Genomic DNA, 12,430 nt, shown 5'->3' with positions numbered 1-12,430 from the left:
TTATAAAAAGAATTATTCATATTTTAAAAATATTTATTAACATTTTTTTCTTATTTTTACTTATAGAATATAGTTGTAAAATTCTATGGACAAAAACTGGGTCTCCTTGTATATATATAAAAGTATAAATTTATTTATTTTTTTATATTACATCACATTACAATATATTTTAGACATCTCCATTTTGGAGTACGTACATCTGTAAATTTAAACATTCTGTTTTAACTGTATTCAGAGGTAATAATTTTTTATTGACCATTTTCTTAGTTTCATCATCAACAATCCAAGGGAAATCTTCGCATAATGGATTTTCACTGAGAGATACATGGGCAGTTTCATACGTTTGAATTTCTATAGAAAATGATGCATTTTCTGGAAGGGGTTTTAAATACGTTTCACATATGGATAATTTTAAACAGATCGTTCTCAAAGCTTCTTCAGTTTTAAGATAGTATGGATCAATTCTGTAAGCAAGTTTTAACATTTTAACTTATAGAAAATTTTAATTTATATCGTTGTTATTTTAATTGGTAAAGGAAATTAATGAAGAGTCATACTCGATTCCTTGCGCCTGTAACTTGACCAAGTCAAAAACGAACTTTTCAATGGGTGTTCTATTTTCATTAAAAACAACAAGGTTGACAGCTTTGACACTATTTTCATCTTCTTTAAGTAATTCTTTAATAGCGGTTAAAACATTTCTCAAGTATTCGTTAAGTTCTGGCTGTTCTGAGACATGGATTACAGCGCCATAAATTTTTTTCTTAACAAAGATTTCTTTTGGATATAATTTTCTATAGTAAAGTATATGATTAAATGCCACTTCTAAGAATTCTAAGAGAATATCGCTGGTGACTGAAAAATAATAGAATTATTATAATTCATCATTCATCAATTTAAATATCTCCATTTTGCTAACCTATTTTAATTTGTGACATTGTATTTTAATTTAAGAGCAAAAAGAATTTGACAAGTCAAGTCACTCGCACTTAATCGTAGAAGAAACGAGTCTCAATGTTATGTATTCAGGAAAAGAAAAGTAAGTAAAGAAAAATAAAGAAAGTAAAGTTAGAATCTTTCCAAGTCGTTCGCGCTTGTTGCGCCTTAAGCTGACGGTGATGTAGAAGAAAATCATAAACCGGTGTGTTACCATTACGTAATTCATTTTTTGTACATCGTTCCTGCAATATTCAGCACACGTATAAAGTATAATATGACGATACGATTAATTGCATCCCATTTAGAAATTATTTTCGGACATTCTCGGCTGCTCATAATGATGTCTTTAGCTTTCTGTATATGAATCAAATGTATATACACAGTCGGGGGCAAAAGTAAGTGGCAAATAAATATGTATTGCATATATTACGTGTTACATATATTTCGTGATGAAATAAATAATTAAATAAAATTGAAGTGCATAATAATGGCAGTATTTTGAGAAAACTTTATCGATAACCATCTCTAGTATCTGTCCATTTATTTTTGTTCCCGACTGTACGTGCCATATGTACAAGCCACATATTTAAAGTTACATACACATGCATTTGATAATAGAGCGCGAGAAAAGACAATAATTTAACGTCAGTGATCGAAATAAATGGACGTAATTGTAATTAAAACAGTTTAAAGATGTGTAAGCGATTAGTAATATTAGAAATAGTCAATTAAAAAAATAACGAGATTAATTAATAAATCGATTATGATTTAGCGATTGATTTGATGCGCGCCTCGATGCAATTTGATTGCATATGGTGGCGAATGATGGCGAATGGTAGTAGTGGTGGTTGAACGTGAGCGAACGAGAGAGAGAGAGAGAGAGGGGGAGAGTGAGAGAGACGCACGGTGTTGCGGTAGTGTGTTTTGATAAAGTGATCTTTCGAATTTTCCTATTGTGTAAAATATAACGATAGAGAAAGAAGATCGCGAGATATCGCGTATCTCCGTGCGCTGCTGTGCGCTGATCTGTGCGCTAGATCGCGCATCGTGATCCATTGATTCTTGGTACGGATCGCTTTATCATGATATAAAAGGTATACACGGCGGCATTTTTCCTAACCTCCAAGCATCTTTCCACGAAGGCTCATTACGTGGAACGATGTCTACCTCGCGAGTATATGTTTGTGCATTTTATTCGCGACCTGTCTTTTGTTTCTCCGCAACATTTACTTCGATACTAACTTTCTTCATTTATTATTTATCTTCAATTATTTTATTTCGAAAATTGTACATCGTTGATCGGTAGTCGTGGCTGATATTTCAAATGTTATTCATCTTTTTTGTCTACAATCGATCGCCTTTACTTTTTAATTTGTTATTTTATTTCATTTCGTATTTCCTTTGCACTATGACTCATTTTTGTCTTTATCTCTTGTGTAATTTGTTATTTCGTTATGGCGCGAAAAGTAACGAATGATATTTCTAATGGGTAACGTGCTAGTATTGACGTGTCTCCGTCTTCGGGATGTTTCCAAAGCATGGACGGTTCTTCCCGAAGTAGAAATATATAATGTAATCATTTTTACAATACTTTTTATTAAAGCAACAAGTCTCACACAGTGCGATCGTGCTGTTTAGATTTCATGTCGACAAATCCTATCGACAACTGACTGTGTGCTCAAAATCTATTGAAATAACGCATTCAGCTTTACTTTATATTAGATTTTTCTTATTTAATTATTTATTTTTTTTTAGGAGAAAATGGCACCCGCAAAGAAAACGGATTTGGATAAATTAGCATGGTCTTGGATCGAAGCTGTTACACCTGAAGAAATAGAGAGGGTACATTTAGAAACTGCTTATAGATTAGGTCTCAAAGGTTGCAGAAATTGCAAGTAAGATGCTTATCAATATAATACTTTAATCTTTTATGATCGCTCTTTTATGTTTCTCAATATTAATCTCAATATTTCATTGATTTTTTATCGCAGACGAAATTGTACAAATAATCCACAATGTCTCACTGGATTAGGAGAAGAAAAGTATATCAAGTCCCAACCAACAGAGATTGTTTCCTTGGAAAGTTCTCTGTCTGAGCTTCGTGATCCTACTCAATATGTTGGCTTGAAAAATCTAGGAGCGACGTGTTATGTCAACAGTTTAATTCAAATGTGGTTCCACAATGAGGACATGAGGTATCATAATAGCCGTACAATTTGTGTAGATTTCTTAAGCATACTTAGTACGAATATGGTGTTTAATAGCATCTTTATTACAGAAGAATAATATACAAGTGGAATATAACGGAAGATCCAGAGGAGAAGGAAGCTTTGTTTCAAGCAAAGAAGGCCGGACTTTCTTATCATCCAGTAACAGCGGTCGGTCAGTTGCAATACATATTTGCCATGATGCAATTTGGAAACAGACGTCTACTCGATCCAATGAATCTTGCCATCGCCCTCTCTTTGGATACTAGAACACAACAGGATGCGCAGGAGTTCTCCAAGCTGTTGTTGTGCCATATTGAAGGAAAGCTACAGCAAAACTCAGAGTTGCAGCGGATGTTGCGGAGGCTGTCACAGGGAAAATACAGCTATATCAATTGGTGGGTTTTCTGAAGTGGAAAACAAATGAGAATTGTCCTAAACGATGATGATGCAGATGATCTTGACGATGAGAACATGGTAGGACACGTTGCTCGCTACGGTGACTGGTGCGATCAACTGATCTGACCGAAAGAGACGTGTGTCGTGTAAATAAGAGCTACTATTTTTGTTGAATATAGTTGCTCCACCTGCGGTACCGAGTATCCAACGTCGACCACTTTCTACGAATTGGACTTGCAGCTTGCAGCTACTTTGAAGGAAGCTATAGAAAAATATCTGACTGAAGAACAATTGAATGGACCAAATCAATACCATTGCGTTACCTGTAATGACAAAAAGGATGCTAGACGATTCATACGCTTGGAATTGCTACCAGAAACTTTGAACATTCAATTGATGCGTTTTGTATTTCATCGGTGAGTCTCTACACTTTTATTACATTTTTACTAAATTTTTATTATGTTTGGTGTTAATTCGCTTTTATCTGTATAGGGATTCTGGTCAAAAAAGAAAGCTGAATTCTTTCATTCATTTTCCGGAAGATTTGGATATGTCCGAATACGTCAGGTGTCCTTCTCAGACTCACTTGTACAGTCTCGTCGCGGTTTTGAGTCATAAAGGACCTTCGGCTCATTCGGGTCATTACATTGCGAACATATGTAATTCGGCGGGAGAATGGTACCAATTTAGTGACGATAAAGTTGAAAAAATGCAGAATAAAAGGATCGAGGATAGTGGCAATGGTGAGAGTCTTGTTGCAGCATCCTTATATCAAACATATATTTGTAAGACAAATAATCAAATATGAATTTCGTGTTTTTCTTACCTTTACAGAATCTACAAAAAATATGAAACGTGGTCGCGTACCAAAAGGATTTCTTTCGTCTAACACAGCGTATATGTTGGTGTATAAAAAATTAACAAACGAACAAAAATTAGGTAATGGAAAAAAATGTAAAGTAAAGAGAATAGATTCCGAGTGCAATAGTTATAGCGATTCCGTTAGTTTGGAAAGACTCACTGTAAAGGACAGATCCGATTCATCAGATGAAGGAAAACGTAAGAATGGAACTGATGACGATTTCAAGGATGTTGCAAGTCCAGGAAAAATGATGAAAATTGAAATCGATTGCAAAATGGATGTGGACAGTTTTGTACCTGCGAAAAATGATAATTCCGATGTCATTAAGGATGACAAAAATCAGATAGAGCAGACAAAGAAAGTTATTGCAAAAAATACAAAACTCGATTACAAATTATTAAATGGTGCAGCACATAGAGCAATGAGTTGTGGAGAACGTGATTTTTATGAAGAGGTATGTATACCATTTTTTTTCAAGATTTCGTATTATTATATTATATGTTTGCCCGATAATGTGTTACAGATCGAATTTGAAAATTGGCAAGTGAGCAGTACGATGAGGGAACTCGTTCGTCAGGAAAACGTTAAACACGAGTTAAGTTTATTAGCCATTCAGCAAGAAAAAGTAAGTTAATTTTTATTTGTAATTATCGAATCCTGCAATAATTATTTTTAATATATTTTAAACATGGAATCGAATTTGATTTATTTTTAGCAAAAGGAAATAGAAGATCAGAATTTTAAGAGGCAACTTGTAATAGATGTGTACGATATCATCGGAAATCTGATATCCTGCACAGAATACCAATGGATACCGATCGATTGGTTATCAAAATGGTTAAACGGACAATCATCAACTGACGGCGTTCCACCGATAGATAATTCGGTTCTGATGTGTCCTCATTATCGTTTAGATCCGTTAAAAGTTAATCGTGCCAAATGTTTGCCTACTTCGGCGGCTAATTTACTGTACGACAAGTATCGTGGAGGACCACGTTTGGATCAGAATACTTTGTGCGAAGTTTGTGTTAGGAGACGTTCCAAAATGCTCAGATTCAAAATGGTGTTGGAACGCGATCACAAGGAAGTTAACGATATGATACGTAATGTTAAAGAATCGTTAGTATTTCTTCTTCATTTATCCTAAACATTTTCTTTTCATTTTTCATAATTTCAAGTAAAAAAATCGACGTTTATTCTTTTTCATAGAAGCGAGACGAGTTACATAGTTGGTGCAGATTCTTTGAGATCTTGGAGGAGACTGGCTATGGAAAAATTTACCGAAGATATGGAACAAGAAATAGACCGGGAAGATCGTGAAAATTCTCGATTGACTGACGAGGAGAAGACGAAAACTATCGAGAAGGATAACGACGATTGTACGAAAGAAGTCGAAGAGGGCGAAGAGAACGAAGTTGTTTTAAATTTTAATGATGATTTACTTTGTGAACATACTCTATTGAAAACTCCAGATTCCAGTAGAAAAATAGTGCCGAACGAAGTTTGGTCGATATTAAGGAAATATTTTCCAAATGCGAAAGAATATCCATTTGGTACTTCGTCCTGTTCGATTTGCGAGGTATGCCTGCGTTTTGGTAAACAAACTTTCTGCAATCTCTAAATTTTTATTGCATCTCTCTCAACGAAACTTGTTTGTTTTTTTTTTTACACGCATATCAGGAGAAAATGGAAAATGCACAAAAGGCAAAGAAGGATGACAAGATAAAAGCAAAGCAACAAAAGGACGAGCTCATCGACTTGTATTATGCTAAAAATAGGAACGAGATTACTAAATGCGAAGATGCTGAGAAAGTGTTTTACATCGTGGAGAAAGGATTTTTGGACAGTTGGCGTTCTTTCATTCGGTGAGTCACCAAATCTGATTAAATAATTACGAGTATACAATTTTTAGGACATTTTCAATTTAATTTCTACTATTTTTTTTTTCGTGAGATTACGTACATAACTACGCGATGTACTATACGTATAGTTTTGGAATATTTTATTTTTACTCAAATTTCTGCGACCCCCCATACGGGATCGGTAGTCACCCTTTGAGAGATTTTAATATTTTTATTCATTTATTTACCCAAGATGGGAAGGCTAATAGTATCACAAGATGTTCGTTAGATGGCAGCATTATTTCCAATTTCGATAAACGATCGATAGGTCGTTTTCTGCTAGAGGGTGCTACGAGTTATATGAATCCTCCCTCTAATCGGATTTCGTCTTTATCGTCAATTTCTGATTAGGATAGATAAAAAAAACAAACAATAAAAAATAATATTTCAATTTATTTGCAAAATAAATTAAAGCATTAAATAATTAGCGATCGAAAAGATATTTGTCGGCGGGAGTCGAATTTATTTCGACGCAATATGGCAAAAGTAAAAAGGAGGTGGTGAGGAAGAAGGTAGGAGAAGGATCGGACATTTATCCAAGCTCGCATTAACGAGCTTTTCCTAATTATAAGAAAAAAGTAGTCTCTGCGATTAAGGTCCCAGCTTCCTTTCCCTCTCTCCTTTCTCTCTCTCTTTCTGTCTGTCCGTCTGTCTGTCTATCTATCCATTTATCCATCTATCTATCTATCCATCTTTTGTTCGTTCGTGCTTTGGTAGTGTAGGTGGTCGAGGTTGTTCGGGAGAAAACTAATTGAAAGCACCGCCTAACGATCCACCGGCAAATGATACATCGACCCCGAGGAAGGAGTCTGCTGTCTTAATACCGTTTCAGCTTATACCGTCCTTGGGAAAGGGGGAGGATGCAATTCCGTAATTTTTTTTTTCTTTTTCGGGATACACATTCTTTTCCCTCAACAATTTCGATCTCTCTTCTATTTTTTTTTTGTCTCCGAAAGTCGAATTTTATTTTTACGCGCGACTACGATTACAGTTTATATCGTAAAGATGATAATAATATAATATTAATAATAATAACAAAGAAATTGAAAAGAAAGAGTCTGCCAGTTTAAAATTTTTTACATACTTTTTTTTCTTGCCGGATTTTTTGAACAGAGAAGGAAGGACGGGATTATGCGAATGCTCGGATATATTCGCCCCGTGGACGACGTATAATCGTCGCAATGGGACGCTTAGGATTGACAGATTCAAATTTGCCGCGGCTTAAGAATCGCGAATACGTTGCGTTCGGACAGTCGGTTAAATCTGGGATCAACCCTTTGCACGGATTATACGTATGTCATATTGTATGGCTGACTTCGGTGTTCCTCTTTCCTACTAACAAGGGGGAGGGAAACGAAAATCTCCAACTCGATGGTTGAAAAGGTTTACGCATTAATCTCTCTCTCTCTCTCTTTTTTTCTCTTTCTTTATTTTTCTTTTTCTTTCGTAGAACGAGCAGAATGTGAATCGTTGCATCATTTTTCTACGTTCCTTTGATATTTTTTTGTTATTATACCCATCGAAATAAAACGAAACCGATCGCGATTCGAATCACGCGGCGCGTATCTCTCTAATCGTGAATATTATGTCATATTTGTTACTAACGAAATAACAATTACTATAGACGCGTTATATTTAAAGTTTCATTGTTTCTTTTTTTTTTTTTTTTTCTTTTTTCGAATATTTCGTGAAAGAGTTAGCTGATCTTTTTTTAACTCACCCTCTTGGATAATAATTAAGGCACGTTTTTCGTAAAGCGATTCATTGTCGGCGAAAGTCATGGGTTCCTTCGGGAAAAATATTTTTCCAGCTCGATACCGCATTGTTTCTCCCTCTTCCACCTTTTATGGAATTTTCTAAAAGGGTCGGTGATTAATTTTTCGGAACTTTCTTGATTCTATTTGTTTGTTTCTTTCTTTTCTTTTTTATTATTCTTTTCATCAGTTGCTAAACAATGAGTCCTACCTATAACGCACGCGATTTTTAATTAATTCGCGATTTCAACTAATTGATAATTAGAAAATATCGGTCGTGAAAAGAAAAATAAGTAAGTTCCTTTCGCATCTTCTTTTCTTTCGTGAAAACAAATGGTGTTACGGATCACAATCCGTGGAAGCTAAACTCGGAGGAAAGTCCTTTGCCAATTCGTCAACGTCACTGGATGGATCTTTGAAAGGATTAGGTATTTGCATAGACGATCGCTCAACTTCCTTGGAATATAACTAGTCGAGTTTCCTTCCTCCTTTTTTCCTCTTCCTTCTTCTCCTCCTCCTCCTCCTCCTCCTCCTTCTCCTCCTTCTCCTCCTCTTTCTACTTGTACTTTCTATCTTAATGCTTCTCGATCCACGAAGCTTATCGACATCCATTTTGCTTTTCAATTCTCATTCGATCGTTCTCATTAATAAACGACGTTATTATACTTCTAAATTATGAAAACGATCTGTCTAAAAAAAAAAAAGCAATCAAATAAGAGATAAGAAATTAACGGATTTGTTAAATGTTGTTATCTATTATTTGATCGATCATAGTTGCTTTTCCGAGATGTGCTGTTATCGTGTGTGAATTTTGCATGGTAGGGAGTGCCAAGAGAGAAAGAGAGGGAAGAGGGTAGGAACCATAATTAATAACTTTGAATCGATTAAGGTGTCAGATAAGTCCATGGAGCTGGGTCCTTCTATTCGCCGACGCCTTTCTCTCTCTCTCTCTCTCTCGTTCTCGTTCTCGTTCTCGTTCTCGTTCTCGTTCTCTTTTTCTCTTTCTCGTAGCGTTACGATATGATTAATAATTTTGAGATAACGGCGTCCTCCCTTTGCGACTTGCCACCACCCAGGAGTTAGCTCTTCGTTGTCCCTTCGAGGAGGGCCGATTTGCGGTCCCACTTACGGTCTCATAAATGACTAATTATTCTCGGCTGGCCGTTGTCCACATGACTGACCAACCAGCCATGTTCGAATCTTATCGAACGAGAATTCTCTTTCGCATATATACACCAATCATTTTTGTCGCAGATATATTTAAATGAAAAAAGTAGAAACAATGGAAAAACAATCAGTATCCGATGATTTAGTATTCGAACGTTCTGTTATTCGTATGATCCACTGACTGGCACGGAAAGAACTTATGGGACAACCTAATATATATATATATATAGTTAAAGATAAAAGTCAGATAAGGAAGATGGAATTTCGACTATTTTGCGTATATTTGGCACGACTAGAGGATTTTAGAGGGGGTTTATACGAAGGAAACGCGTGGCGGAAGGTGAACCGGTGCTCGCGGAAGGAAAACTATAAATCATTCGACTAGGCGCCCCCAACGAGAACGTGTGCAAGAGTGAAAGAGAGAAGAAGAGTAAGAAGAAAAAGATGAGAGAGGAAGAAGAAGAAGAAGAAAGAGACACCGGAGGAAGGGAGGGTCGTTCTCGCTGTGTGGCGCATCGACTCGCGAAATCCAACTACCCTTAAATAAGTTGATTCATTGCTGGAGTCCTTCGTAGTCACCATAAACTCGCAAACCACCCGACCCACCCCTCCTCCATCTTCAATTTTTTTCTCTCTTTCCTCTCGTCTTTTTCTTGATATTTCGCTAATTCCTGAGAGATTGCCTTCCTCGAATCGAAGAAACGACTAAAACGTCGACTACGAAGGGAAGAATGAGAGGGTGGGGGTTGTTGGATGGGAGAATAGCATTGGAAAATTTAACCGGCTGCCCCACCCTCACCACCACCCATTTCTCGTTTCGTTCGATGAAATATCGAGTCGATTCTTGGAGCCATTTCATTTCTCCTTTTCCATAAGCTACCTTAACTCGTATCTCGTTTAACGCCGAGAGACATCGGCACGTAGATTTCTCGCGTGATTGATCGCTCTTGTCGATCGTAGATCCTCGAAAAACTACTTTCGTGTTCTTCCTGCTGTTTCTGACTTTGACTGGCTCGCGTGTAGTACCCTTCCGATATCGTAGATCAATCCAATTGTTTTATAACGATCTCTCCTTCTATCGGAATTGCTAATCGTATACTATTGAGAGAGAGAGAGAGAGAGAGAAGAGTTAGGATTCTTACGGAGGATTAATGATAAATCAAACGAGAGATATCTTCATTTTCTTTATCCAATTATAATATAAATTATGTGACGAATTATTAAATAGATTATTAGTAAAATTTTCAAAAGTCAAATTCATTTATACAATTCAAGTTTTTCCTTTTTTTTTTTTTTTTTTTTTTTTACGAAATATACAAATATTGTTCGTATAAAATTTATCGAGAAAGGGTATAAAGAACTTTTTTGATTATAATAAATAAAAATTATTTCTATGTTAGGCTCTCTCGGAATTATTCAATCCACCCATGTATACACACAAGTATAACAATTAATTATTTAATTTTAATTATCAAATATTTTTTTATAAACGAATTCAAATAATTTATATATCAAATTGTACAAAAAGAAATACAAAAAAGATAACAATTATTATAATTAACTCGTTAAAAAAGATAACAAAAAATAGTCTAATGTTTTAGCCAATCAGTATAGACACGTAAGGTTTGTAAACCTTTGCTGCGTGTACCTACGTAGACGAGGAATTCTTTTGGAATCAGAATGCGTATTCTTTTCCTTCTCTCTCGTTCTCTAGAGGGTGGCCAGTGTCTCGGGGGCGGTCATATATCATCCAACCCCGAGAAGGGTAGGAAGGTGGCGGTTGCGCGGGGGTGAAGGCAAAAAATCTTGTGGAGCAAAAACTATCATCAGTGCTCGGCAAAGCGAGCTGAACGCTCGGTTCTGCTCCTTTCTCTCTCTCTCTCTCTCACTCTCTCTCTCTCTCTCTGTGTGTTTGGTGCACGCGCGCGCGCACCCTCCTATTTCCTTCCTCTCGTATCCTTCATCATCTCCTCTTGTACGTTCGCTCTTGTTTCCGGCCTTGGAATTTTCTTCAAAAGGATTGAACCAAAAAGAACATCTTTCCGTTCATAGGATCGTTTCAATCGTCATTCGAGTTAACGGAAAGAGTAACGAATGATAATCCGTCTTTTAAACGCACGAATATATACATATATATATGCATACAATACACGTGCCCGTTAATTATGACAGTGGATTAAAAGTAAAATAGAATGTTAAACATGCGTTTCAATATAGTTTACTTTGTAATACAAGTAATTTCAATATAAAATGAATTATTTTCACTTATAGAGTTAGTCCGCTATTGCAATTACTGGCACCGATTATTCGATTTTGTTAATACGATAAGATCTCGATTTACCGTTTCGTATTATAAATAAAATGATCGATCGTTTAAGCTCTATGTTGTTCTTTAGATTGGTTTAATTTTTGTTTGATTTTTAAATGATCTAGTCATAGAGTGTTACAAAAGAGAAAATCTTCTACACAAAGAAGATCTTGTTAGATTAAAAATGTATAAAATATCTTGCAAGAGAAAACGTAGGAGCATAAGTTCCGGCATTATTATAGGTTCTCGGTCTCCAATGTAAATACAGTAGAGATGGAAGCGATCAAGCATGGCGGACGGCTTTACTTTTTCGTTGGGTATCGCCAGTGGTCACGCCTGGTCACAGCAGGTAAGCTAACTCTAATGTAAAAGTCACAAGACTCCTTCCTTTTCTCCGATCAAGAACGCTTCGCCGATTTTCGCGAAATCAAGGAGACCAAAGGAAGAAAAAAAAGACAAAAATGGTGGACACGGTGGTGGCGGTGTAGGGGGACCGATGAAAGGGCGGTTTTCTCTCTCTCTCTCTGTCTCTCTCTCGTGTGTGCAACGACTAAATCGTAACACGTTTCTTACCTTACGTTTTGCTTGGGATACCAAGCGAGTTTCTGTTTATTCGGACTTTCGATTATTCGAAAACGTGTTCTATGGATTTTCTGAAAAGTATCCTCGCCAGTACACACCGTATAGACATACACGATTTCCAATTTTGAAAATGATATTAACACTTAGAGCGGTTTAATTTATATAAGATGTGATATAAAAGGATTTATTATTTCATTAGTTTATTGTGTAAAATAGATCAATATGATTAAATTTGATTCAAACAAAAAAATAATTATTTTTGTTTCTTAATATTTTATTAATATATTGTAGAGAGAGATATATCTTGTGTA

General features: G+C 35.9%; 2 protein-coding genes across 9 annotated transcripts in view; one reads left to right on the top strand and one right to left on the bottom strand.

The window, feature by feature from the left end:
- Window positions 1-117: 117 nt before the first annotated feature.
- On the bottom strand, window positions 118-1,043 carry LOC106786731 (mitotic spindle assembly checkpoint protein MAD2B). Its single transcript, XM_014748446.1, has 3 exons — window positions 920-1,043; window positions 558-855; window positions 118-464 (listed from the first exon to the last, which is right to left on the bottom strand). Exons 1-3 carry the CDS (start codon window positions 936-938, stop codon window positions 170-172), a joined length of 612 nt encoding a protein of 203 aa, XP_014603932.1. The 5' UTR covers window positions 939-1,043; the 3' UTR covers window positions 118-169.
- The window catches only part of LOC106786729 (ubiquitin carboxyl-terminal hydrolase 48-like), a 55,196-nt gene continuing 43,738 nt past the window's right edge, over window positions 973-12,430 (top strand). Inside the window, exons 1-12 of one of the 8 annotated variants that reach the window (XM_014748443.1) lie at window positions 2,359-2,511; window positions 2,695-2,834; window positions 2,931-3,134; window positions 3,218-3,544; window positions 3,725-3,961; window positions 4,038-4,288; window positions 4,380-4,861; window positions 4,931-5,032; window positions 5,123-5,526; window positions 5,617-5,986; window positions 6,088-6,272; window positions 11,780-11,886. In XM_014748443.1, the coding sequence (XP_014603929.1) occupies window positions 2,413-2,511; window positions 2,695-2,834; window positions 2,931-3,134; window positions 3,218-3,544; window positions 3,725-3,961; window positions 4,038-4,288; window positions 4,380-4,861; window positions 4,931-5,032; window positions 5,123-5,526; window positions 5,617-5,986; window positions 6,088-6,272; window positions 11,780-11,886 (2,908 nt within the window). In that variant the 5' untranslated portion in view covers window positions 2,359-2,412. Of the gene's footprint in view, window positions 1,040-1,115; window positions 1,142-1,329; window positions 1,335-1,697; window positions 2,034-2,358; window positions 2,512-2,694; window positions 2,835-2,930; window positions 3,135-3,217; window positions 3,545-3,724; window positions 3,962-4,037; window positions 4,289-4,379; window positions 4,862-4,930; window positions 5,033-5,122; window positions 5,527-5,616; window positions 5,987-6,087; window positions 6,273-11,779; window positions 12,277-12,430 lie in introns of those variants that run through there. The other 7 variants (XM_014748444.1, XM_014748441.1, XM_014748439.1 and 4 more) reach the window with 7 other exon arrangements.

The sequence above is a fragment of the Polistes canadensis genome, unplaced genomic scaffold (genome assembly GCF_001313835.1).
Source record: "Polistes canadensis isolate GaletaPanama2010 unplaced genomic scaffold, ASM131383v1 scaffold_80, whole genome shotgun sequence".
Taxonomy (NCBI): Eukaryota; Metazoa; Arthropoda; class Insecta; order Hymenoptera; family Vespidae; genus Polistes; species Polistes canadensis.
This window is presented reverse-complemented; position numbering and strand designations above follow the sequence as displayed.

What these genes read in the sequence shown, in the direction of transcription:
- LOC106786731 (XM_014748446.1), bottom strand. An exon ending in TTACAGGCGCAAGGAATCGA is followed by an intron (nt 465 to 557) that starts GTATGACTCTTC and finishes ACTTGCTTACAG; the next exon opens with AATTGATCCATACTATCTTA.